This window comes from Rhamphochromis sp. 'chilingali' (genome assembly GCF_963969265.1).
Source record: "Rhamphochromis sp. 'chilingali' genome assembly, chromosome: 16".
Taxonomy (NCBI): domain Eukaryota; kingdom Metazoa; phylum Chordata; class Actinopteri; order Cichliformes; family Cichlidae; genus Rhamphochromis; species Rhamphochromis sp. 'chilingali'.
Window position 1 is genome coordinate 28,280,764 of NC_137943.1, and position 11,967 is coordinate 28,292,730.

Sequence of the window (11,967 nt, forward strand, 5' to 3'; positions counted from 1 at the left end):
AGGGGTGTGGCTCATAACACACACTTTCTGGTTTATAGACTTTTTCAGTGTTCAGATAGTGAGCTTTAAATTCACCTTTAAAACTGTGGCTGTACATCCGGGGTTGCCGACAGAAGCAGGATCATGTCTGGGAGAAAAATTCATGTTTAGCTCATGTTAGTGTTTAATTTTAAGAAAAGACTTGTGGAGATGTCAATATAGCATGTGCTGAAGTAGTTTAAACACATTTTGACAAGGAATGCCACCCTTTTTCTTTCTTACGAAAGTGGCTCCTCTCAGATATAGTTGCATGCAGAAATAATCCTCTTCTACCTCTTCCCTTGTCCTCTCTTTAGTGATGGCCTCTGCTGAGCAGCCGTGCTCCAGCTTCCACCAGCAGCACTGCGCATAAGGCAACACACCCACCTTTGCCCTCCTGCCCAGAAGTGAGAGAGACACCACCATGTACAGCGTGGAGGACCTTCTCATTTCGCACGGATATAAATTGCCGAAGAGCGACCCTCCGTCTGCCACGCCTTTTGACAAGCGCCCTGCTGATTGCCAGCGTGAACTTGTGGACAACAGGGCTGGCCGGGGGACGCTGAACGGGTATGAGGCAGACCGGGGGGCATCTATCACTGGCATCTATGGCAGCAGGCAGGCACTGGTGAAGGGCTACCACAGCATAGACATTGAGAGTGGGGATAGGAACCAAAGGAGAAAAGAAATCGGCATCGGTATCCTAGGTGACACTCAGCCCTTGGGTGATTCTCTTGCTACAGATAGTGGGTGAGTGTTTTTTCCCTCTCTTTTGCAATCCCCCACGCCCTGCACCTTCCCTTTCCCTCTCTTTCCTCCCCCCACTTCTCACTGGGGCCTGTCAGTATTGCATGCAAAACTGAGTCTGCACTGCGCAGGGTTTTTTTCTCCTCCTCTTCCCTTCCTTCCAGAGCTGCAGAACACTGTGGCTGCAGCAGCACTACTGACATATCTTATGCTGGGATATGAGGAATTATGAAAGGTGCCTTTGCAGTCGTTTGAGCTGTGTACATGCCTGCACAGAGATATGGTTTGCATCTCTGTGGAGCCCACCCAGGCACTGGAATCATCTACACAGCCTCCACCCGGCAGGCAGATGTAAACAGCAGCACTAGACAGAGAGCAAACTGAGGAGGACTGAACATGCCTCAAGACAGGCGCGTAATCACTCCACTGTAAACACTGGCACACTGAATCACGCCCAGCACGTGCTCTGTGATGTAAGCATGTTGCTGGGCAAGTGTGCACAGCGCAGCTCCCCTCAGCCATACAGTAGCATATGCTGCTGAGGATGATCCATTGACTTTGCTGCTTAAATGAATGAGTACAATGACTAACAGGGATTTAGTGCACTGCAGATACTGGACGGAGGCTAATTGTTTATTCAGTCTTCTTTTTGTGATGTTACGTTTTAAAAACTATTACACATATTTATAATCAAGCATACATATTTATATATATATATATATATATATATATATATATATATATATATATATATATATATATATATATATATATATATATATATACAGATGATTCTTTGCATGAAACAGTTTTATAATTACACTGGGAAAATGTAGTTAATATGTTTTTCTGAAAGAACTGATGGTTACAATTGAATTTCAACAAGCATTTAAGCCTGCAGTCCCGCCCTCATTATGATCAGCTGTCATCAGGGCGTCTAAGAATGTGCATTTATGTGAGTGATGACCCGGGGAATATTTATTGATGACAATTAATTAAAAAAAATCCTAAAATTCAGTGTAATGGAAAATCCCTCAGTGTACATAGACTTTTTTTTTTTTAGATGCGTTGTCATTAAATATATATATATATTTTCAGTAATATATTTTATCTAAAATAATTGTTTTAGCAGCGCAAGCATGCACTACGGCCTTATCCCAAACCCAAGAGGTGATTATGGGACCAGAACTAAATTTATCTCCAGGCAGCAGTGCTTTATCACACTGTACTGGAACCACTGTTGTGAACCTGCCAACAGTAACTCGTCACACAGTTGCCATTTCATATTAGTTTCATCAAGCGTTTTTAAAATTATACAAATGATTTTGGTTGGATGATTGTTGCTCATGCATACTTACATGAGAAACAATTAAAAAAGGCTCTTTTTCTAGTTTACTCTTTCACTTTGGGTGTAACACAGTAATGCAGGTTTAAAGTTTATTGTATTTTTGGTTTAAAGGTTTTTATATGTACTGTAGGCCAAAATGGTTCCTAAAGTATGTGATAAAATAATGAGAGGGACAGAGCCACTTTCTCTTTTGCGTCAGATTTTTTTTTTTAAAGAGTGGTATTTGCCATCCAGATGACCAGTTTCCAAGATAAGGTCAGCACAATTTAATATGCAGATCATATTGCAGTAGCATTGCAATTTTGTGATGTCTTCAGGGGACTTTGGAGCTGCTGACTTAAGCATTTCTGGCTCATATGTGCTGGCCCTCTTTGATTAGGTTGTTTGGAACACCTATACTGGCAAAGCAAAAGCACATGTCTGGGACTGGCATGGGCATGCCTCTTTTAATATTTACCAGTGATCACATTTCAAGTGGATGAAATTGTTTTAATCTATTATCAAATAGACTGAGATAATACAATATTGTGAAATATGTTTTAGGTATTAACTCCTTTCATTCTAGATAATTTTTTCTTTGTCTGTATGTCGCAGCCTGATGGTTCTGATGCTGTTTAGCCGCAACTCATTTAATAACCTCTGTAATGAAAGAAACACTGTTAAAAGATTAGATTGTTTTATTAACACTGAGATTTTTTCTTTTATAGGTTCTACGATGTTCCCAGTTTGACTTATTCAGAGCCGCTGAGCCATGACGATAGGGATGTTTCCTACTGGCGGAGGCGAGGTCAGGACTTCAGCATCCTTCTGGACTATGCTGATGGCAGGGAGCTGAGGGCCTCTGCTGGAGCGTGGAGGCCACAGGCCCTGATCACAGCAGAGGAATACAGGGCAGAGAGGCAAGCGCAGCAGCTATGGGAGGACATTTCCTGGCTAAGGGACCCAGATGCAGGACCTGGTCAGTTGAGAGTGACTGGGGAGAGGAAGTGCCAGAGCCTTGGAACAGAGGAATGGAGGCCTGCTGTGGGCCTGGGAAGGCAGCTGTCAGATGGGGATGGGGAACGGTGGGCTCAGGACCACTACTACCGACTGAGGACACCGGAGGGTTTTTTTCACCCTAGAACTAAAGCAAAGTCTCAGTCTCTTCCCAGAGTTTTGTCACCTGATGGACGTGACAGCAGAGAGCTCATTCCATCAAGGCCTAGTCTACCTGATAGACAGAGGATAAGCAGCACTGTCTTCTCTGGGCCATACAGTAGGTACATCTATGGCGGCGGCCGGGACCGGTGGGGTAGGAGTATTGGGCCAAGCAGCCATGTTGCACTTTTACCAAAGCCCAGGTTCAGCAGGCCTTTAAAGCCTCCATCATACGAGATTCACCAGCAGACTAGGGGTAGCGCAGAAATGCTTGCTATTGACCAGGGTGTCAAACAAAAAGACAGGCCTATCTATTATCCAAGGGGTGGGGACCTAAGACAAGACTATTTCGCACAACACTCTGCCATCACTGGAATGGAGCCTCCTGGCTACATCCCACCCCCATCTTATAGAAGAGCCCTACCCCCAAGAGCAGTTTCAGTTAACCGCAATGAAATGGCAAACTTAAGATGGAGGGCAGAAGCTTTGCAGATGCCAAGCTCAGATCCCGGAAGGTGGTTTTACAGACAGGCAAGTAGTTCCTGGCTGGAACCTTATGGAGAACGTAGTGCGTCCTATCGAAAACAGGTACTTTCTTCTGGACATGAAGAACAACCAGGTCATGCCCGACAGTTACCCACTGAAGACTCAAGAGCAAAACAAATCTCAGGAGGGCCTGGCGGAAATTCTCTAACAGATATAGACAAGATGCGCAACATCAACAAAGAGATTCCGTCCGCTAAGATTTTAGGACAATCTACACATGATAGTGCCTTTCCTCCCCAACAGGGGCCAGCTCTCAATACCGAAACCCGAAAAACAGCTCCCGGTGACAGCGACAGCAGTAATCGATGGCCCAACAGGGGAATAAAAAAAAGTGACAGTGTAGCTTCTGAGCAAACCCGTACTCCATTTTTACCTTCATCTATTCTGGGTAAACCACCGCCACCTCCATGTAAGCCGGCTGACCAGGGTGTATCTGAAACTGTGACAGAAGTAAAAAAGGCAGAGCAACCTGAACCACCGGAGAAAGACAAAACCAAGAATCTTAAAAAGAGGCTTAGTGAAACAATTTTTTGTTTGGTGTCTGTCCCTGTTACTCCGCAGCTCACTGGGACAATTCGTGATCAGAATAATAACAACGAGAAGTCGCCAGACCCAGCTGACAGTCCCAGTGGCAACAAAACTGGCCATTTAACAAACCAAAGTCTCCAAAGCACATCTTCAGCTGAAGCTGAGCTGCAAGCACTAACTGGTAGCATAGCGAGCAGCAAAACGAGCAGTAGAGCAAGCAGCAAAATGTTTAAAAAACTACCCTGTAGACCCCCTAAAATAAATCATTACAAGGAGCTGAAGCTGTCAGGATCCTGGCCTGCAAACCAGTATCGAGACCAGGAGACACAAACTAGCCCAGAGGCCCGAAAAGCTGGCCCTGAAAACAAGGAAGCACAACAAGACCCTGTTCCTCCTGGCACCGAAGTAACCCCTGATAGCGGCGGAGTAGTGGGCACTGCCTTCAGTTTTCCCATAAAGGGAGTGAAGAGCCTAAAACTTTCAAGCAACAGCGCCTTCTCCCTGACCTCCACCTTCTCCAACCAGCTGAACAAGAGCACAGCTCAGCAGCCAGCAGTACCACCCTCAGGAAATGTGGAGGAGATCAAACCAGCAGCAAACACAGGACAGGAGAAATTTGAACCGTTCCTTTTGAAACCGGCCACCCAGCGACCATGGGATGCAGTCAAAGAGCTGGAGACCATTAAAAAAGAAGTCCAGGATCAGCAGCAGCAACAGAGCAGCAAACAGCCCAGTGTTGACAAGTGCATTGAGGACCTTAACGAGGCCTACAAAGACATCTTGGAGCTAGGTACTGCCAGCAATAAAGTCCCAAACGGTTCCGTCCAGATCCCTGAGCGTATCAAAATCCGACTGACATCAGAACCTCTCAACAAGCCCAGCAGCCTTAGGCGCAGTGCAGTAAGCTGGTCTGTTGACCCAGAATACAGGGAAGTGAAGAGCGCCTTCTCCAGGCCTGCAACAAAGTCGGTAACCTTCAGCAAGCAGCTTAGGGAGGAGCTCCCGGTGCCACCTCGGGAGACGGGCTTCAGAGAATACAGGGTTGTTGCGCATCTTTCACGCAGAAGGAGCAACGATGGCAGGACAGTAAAATTAGACCTGCCAGATGAACCTATCGAAACACCTCTTTGTGACTTTAGTCCAACAACGCACACCACAGCAGCTGAGGTGCCATGGGCAGACAGACAGCCCATGCAGGATGCCTCTACACTCACTAGTCCTCCAGATTATGAAGACATATGCCAGACTTTGCGTCAGTCTAGAGACCCATCGGATGCCAGTAAAGCATCCGCAGGCCATTCCAGACCTAATGACACAGAGACTCTTCAAGATCTCAGTGCTGAATCAGAGGAGGAGTGTCCTATTTGTAAACGAGAGCTTGAGAATCAGATGAGACAGGGTCCATTGCCTCCACTTCACGAGGAGAACAGCTCAGACAGCTCGGCCAATCAAAATGGCAGTCCGCCACAATGCACTGCATTAGAAAGTCCATCAGAAGATACAAAAATAGAGGAGCCAAATGCATCATGTTCAAATCAGTCAGGGTCTGAAGTGTGTGCTGAAAAAACAGAGCAGCATTCACTGACACAGGAGAATGTGGGAGAGGGTGAAAAAACAGACAATGCTCAGGCAGAAAACTTGGACAATTTATGCATAGTTAATCCTGCTGAGAGCATACCAGTGGATGGAGCCACAGAGGATCTCTCCTCTGCAGCCACAGTATTAGCAGCTGATCAGCCTACAGACCCCCAAGTCACAGAGGAACAGAGTGTTAATGAAACAGCAACTGAGGAAGAAAAATCAGAAGATAAAGAAGCCACTGCAGGAGAAACACCTGAAGGCAGTGCAGGCAAACAGACAGCTGAAGTGAAAACTGAGGAACAAGACAATGCAACGCCAGTTGACAAGCAGGAGCAAGAGAAGAAGCCATTTGCTCTCCCAGAGCATAGACTTGGTCTACGGACTCATCTAGGGCGAGACCTCCCTGGGTTACCTGAGTTTCCGCCTGATAGACTGCCACTTTCCGTTCCCCCGAACCTAGACCGCAGACTATCTCTTAGCTTGGAGGGTGAGCGGAGGAGCAAGGGCCCCTCACAGCGAATTGAAGCATTGCAGAACAAACTGGCTATTTCTCCAGGTCGGGTGGCAGTTGAGCGACTCGCCCGGATGAGAGATGTGGATGTTATGTATCGTGTGAGGCGCTTAAGCATCAGGAGTACTGACTCTGGGGAAGGGGAGACAGAGGCAGAAGGGGAGGGCAAGGAAGAACAAGCAGAGGAGTTCGACCCTGCTCCTCATATGGACAAAGACAATGAGCAAGAGGTCACCAACTCACAGGAGAGCCCCGAGACAGTGTTGCAAGATGAACAGGAGTCACCTCTCTCAGGTAATTATTGCCTATAATGGCATAGAAGTGAAGCCTGGTGGATGTAAAGATGATAAGAGAGTTTACTTTTTTTTTTATGCGGTTTTGTCATTTTTCCTGATTTTGGAGCTTGAAAACCTTTGCCCAATTAGACAATTTTGATTCATAAGATAATGGATTTTTGCTAAAAAAATACTCCTTTGTGAATAAATATCTTTCTTCCTCATGTCCCAGAACCCCAATGATCCCAGCCGAGGGGAGACAGTGTAGAAAGACTGCGTCCACCATCTCCATCTGAGGTTTTTAGCTCCAACACTGTGACCTGGCTGCCTACTAGAATGCCTTCATCTCATCTTGACACTGAAATTGCCTTCTTGTCCGACAAGAGCATTGTGTACACCCTCACCCTCGGCGCTGCGTTGACTACTAAGAGTGCTGTTCCACTGCCAAAGGGAGGTGCCTCTTTAACTTGTGGGGCAACTTCCACCCAGAATCCCACCCCAGCCTTCCCAAACTGACTACCCACTACCCCATCCGTCCTCCATCCCCAACCCCATCCTCTTATAGGGTTTCTACTAGTTAGTCTTGTAGCGGCTTGTCCTTTCTATTCTATCCTCCCTATGCTTTTCTCATTGGCAGACATTATGCAATTCTGTCGTGCATACTAGAATTTCTGAAAATGTCCGCAGCGAAAACATTTTTCGCATACCTGAACGTTTCTGTTTGTTTACGGGCGAGTTGTTGAGGATTATGAATGTAAGTGTTTATGTTTAACCTAATGTAGACATAGAGGGGTTTATTGTCACAAACATGTTCTGTTGCATTTAAACTACACCAAAATAACCTGCGTATTTGATTGTGGTAAGGCGACAGCTGTTTTAGAACTGGACATCACTGTCTTTGGCTAAAGAACTGTTTTGATTTTCAGATGAGATAAATCAGCCTTTCTTTTTAAAAAAAACAAAAAACAACTGAATGACATTGTGCCCTTTCTCATTGCTTTTGTACACACTGCAACCATAACTCTGCAACCATAGCTCTTCAGTGAAGAGTGACTCTATACCACATGGCATGACAGATCAGTAAACTATAAGATAACATTGGCCCTACTTTAGAGGGGGAGAGTTGCCTTTCTTAACTAGATGTGCGATTCCTGGTTGGATAAGGTGAAGTCTCTGATTAGTCCCCTGATCAAGTTCAATCTATAGCTCCCATTTCCAGGTAATTTCAGGAAGCAATAAGGGCACAGATTGAGTTTAAATGATGGTTTAAGCAACCTTGATAAACATTAAAGATCGATATAGGAATTTAGAACAACAACAAGAAAAAAAAAGATATGTAGAGCAATATTGTAAAAACAGGTCAGTGGTGTAGTGGAGCTACCTGTAGGAACCATTGTCAGGAGTCTTAAGTGTGAACGTGTCATTGAGATCATATTACAGGGAAATGGATTCGTGTCAGGGTATAGGGGCGCTTAACAGGGGGTGGGTGCTTTACTTCATGATATATATATAGATATAGATATATCTATTTATATATCTATGTTCATACATCTGTTTCGCAAAGAGGCGACATTTCACGGAATATTTATTTTTGTTATCATCAAATTGTTAATCAGTTTGCATAATGTACAAAATAAAGTATATTTTAAATATTTTAAGAGAAATTTTGTATTTAACCATGACATTTTATTTCTCCACACCTATAACAAGCTGAAAGTATCATACAAGTGTATAGTATCATATTGAGAGTATACATAATTTTCTAGTGCTTTAAAATCTTAACAGAGCGGTATAAGGAGGGATGGCCCTGTGGTGTGCCTTGATCACACGATTTTGGTTTGAGTGAGCAAAAGGGTTCATCACTGCAGGAGTTAAACCTGATGGAAACTTTCTGATTGTGCCATGATTTCCTGTTTGATAGTGCTCTTTCACATGCTAACAGAGTCAGTGTTGGACGCTCCTTGTGATATTTGACACATCAATCCATCTCAGCTGTACGTTGGTGGTCAGACATGGCCTGTGTCTTATTTCTGTCTTTGTATGTCTTCCAGTTTGAATCATGTATCGTTCTGTTGTTGGTTCCACAAAAAAAAAACATGTTTAGAAATAAAATTGGGAATTTTTTTCTTTTCCTTCCTTCCTCCCACCCTTCCTTCGTTTCCTCTTCCTTCTAACCGCCTCCTTTCTTCCTCCGTTTCTTTCATCTCACGGCGTGTTCATTTTGTGTAAATTGTTGTGCTGTCACTAACGCTTATTGCACTAAAAGATGCAATGTAGGATGCAATTTTAGGCTAAAAACCACATATCTGCATAATGTTTCTTTAAAATAAATTTTAAATTATGAGTCTAAAGCTAAACGATGATTGAAAAAATTGCCTTTTGGATTAAAACAAGTTTGCAGGTACGTGGGTTTTCTTTGTTTTCATAAAAGGACTGTTTCACTGGTGTAACATATTTAAGAGATCTGTAGGAATCCATCACTGTTTAACCATCAACTTACTGTTATGTAGCATTTTGCAGTTGTAGCATTTTTATCAACTCAGACCTTTGTCTTGGTATTTCAAACATTTCATGTAAATCCGAAATAATCACGTCGCCTTATGATGTGTGCATTACATTACACTCCAGGAAATGCCAAATATTAACGTACTAAGCACTGTTTCATACCTTAGGTTTGTACCAACAACTTACTGTTCTGCCATCCCTCTGGCTGGAGAGGTACAGTAGCATTGCGGATAGTTTCTGCTCTTCATGCTGTTTATCTGTAGGAACATTGAGTCCAAAACTGTGAACTTCAAACAATACAAAAAGCATAATTTATTATAAGTACGAGAGGAGGGTCAGTGCTTCAAGACAAGCTCATAGTCAGCATCACAGGGAGGACAAGCTGGCACGCCCATAATTACTAACACATCTCATTTTCAATTCATTCTGAAGACTAAAGGGCCTCGCCTTAGTCTGGTGTATAAACTGCCCCTGACAACATTTAAATAGCTATTTCAGTACATACGCCCCCCTCCCCCAATAATTGGCATGTCAGGTACACTTGAACATAGTGTCGTTTGACTTTTTGTACTGCAGGTTATGTGCAACATGAAGTAATTATGCACACTTGTAATATTTTCTATTTTCATATGAGATTTAAGTGCTTTTTGTACTCACTGACATCTTTTTTTTCTTCCTTGCATGAAATGCAAGAGAGAGGAGGAAAAAAAAATGTTTTTCATAAAGTATATTTGCATTTGGTACTCCAATAGTAAAACCAGTGGGCAAAACATTATGTTTCATAATTTAATTTACAAAACTATGCCAAGTATTTAAAAGCTATTTTTAGAGTAAATCAAAAGAGAACTCATTCATTTTTTTTCTTTTAAGACATGCCTTTATCTTTGTATCTATAAATATGAGCATAATCCATAGTCATATGATTGTGCTACTGTTGTATGATACTGCAGTCTGATTCATAAATAAACTCTTTGCATGAAAATGGTGTTTGTGACAGTTGCTGTTGTCTGTATGTATGCAATTTTTATTTTTTTTATTTTTTTTTAGAAATGTGCACTTATATCACATATGCGCCAGGACATGAGCAAAGATAATAAGGGGTGCATATGTATGAAATACAATATATGATAAAGTCTTTTATATTACAAATGAAACCAGTTATGTATATAAAAGCAGAACCAGTTACAGTTACCATTACTCTGATATCATGTTGGTTTTTGGAAAAAGTTTTTACATTGGTGGCCCCTTTACAGGTTCATCTCTGGAGCTAAATTATACATCCTAAAAGTGATCTGAGAAAATGAAAATTGTGTGTTGGTGATGCTGCCATACAGGCTTTGTATACATTGTTTTAGAGCTTGCACATGAGGCATCTGATCTCAGCTGCTGACACTGTCCCGCAATATGGAAAACGAGAGAAAATCAGCACAAGTAACTGGGCTCCTTGAGTGGGTAAGTCATTATTATGGAAATGTTTCATTTTCAAAGAGCTGACTTTTATTCTTTGAGCAATGCTAAGGCAATGGAAAGCAAGCATACGTGTATAAGCACAAATATGCGAGTGTTTTCACACATGTTCACTTGTGTGCTGGCAATTTCAGCCCAATTACCATGCCAGACTGTCACACTGAGCTCCACTTGCTGGATCAAAGCGTTGGCAAAGACAATACGGTACTTGAGCTGAACCTTGTAAAAACCTCCCAGCATGCTCTCTGGGAGACTTGGAGGGCATCCATCCTCTTCAATTTCCTCTGTGTGCCATCTTTTTTTTCTAAGATGAGAGTGAAAAGTCAGATTACTGCTTCCTCTTATATGATACTTTATTGATCCCAATATAGGTAGGCTGTCTTTTCATTACGCTGTGGGTGTTTTTTGTTCATGGGCACAGCGTACAAAGGCACTGCAGCGTTGTTTCTTAAGCTACATGCAGCTTCTGACAGTTACCATATTTGGAGTGCAAGCTAAATTACAAGGATCAGCTGCGACATTAAAAACACTGACAGATGAAAGCGTTTTGACACCAGGAGGGTGACCTCCACTATATTAGCCAGTATAATGGTTACTTACACAGTATAGCTGTATAGTATTTTTTATATACTTTACTCTGGATGTGGCCATAATTAATAAACCAGTAAAAGGTTTTATTTCAGTCCTGTTTCACACTTTCAAGAGTTCCCAGTCTTTAAAGGTAAAATGCCATAGTTAGTGTTATTTACAGAAAGCTAATTAAAGTTTAGTTAGCTTTCTCTGGACATTTAAACTGGAATTTTGGACTTTTTTGAGAAAAGGTTTGTCGTGGTCTTACCTTTGTTTCTTACTATGACTCTGAACATTTTCTCTGGTGCTCGTTTTTAACTGAAAGTTGTCTCAAAGACTGAGGTGGTACTTTTCCCAGTGTTGGACTTTCAAAATGGCCGCCTGTAACCTTGATAAGAGCTAGCTCAGGTAAATATATAAAAAAAATTACACCTGCACGCCTTCAGTTAAACGAAACTGTTGATTGTTGTACATTAGGGGCTAATACACTGCTACTTAATTAAATTATAAAGTCTGTACTGCTAGAATAGTGTTTCCTTATATAGTTATATGACGCTAATTCAGTAGCTAAAATATTTTGACTGCTACTGTGCAGTGCTGTCTCTACCTTTATTATTAAGAGCCTAGAAAAACAATAGGTCACTAATATATACTCTATATATACTATATATATATAGTATATATAGAGTATACACACACACACACACACACATCTAGCTTCTGTGTCTTGTATG

General features: G+C 42.5%; 1 protein-coding gene across 1 annotated transcript; it reads left to right on the top strand.

Annotated features, from left to right (window-relative positions):
- Nucleotides 1–442: 442 nt before the first annotated feature.
- On the top strand, nt 443–6,934 carry jcadb (junctional cadherin 5 associated b; the record flags this gene model as incomplete). The annotated part of the gene is made up of 3 exons (XM_080861627.1): nt 443–768; nt 2,821–6,710; nt 6,924–6,934. 3 exons carry the CDS (start codon nt 443–445, stop codon nt 6,932–6,934), a joined length of 4,227 nt encoding a protein of 1,408 aa, XP_080717753.1.
- Nucleotides 6,935–11,967: the final 5,033 nt, after the last annotated feature.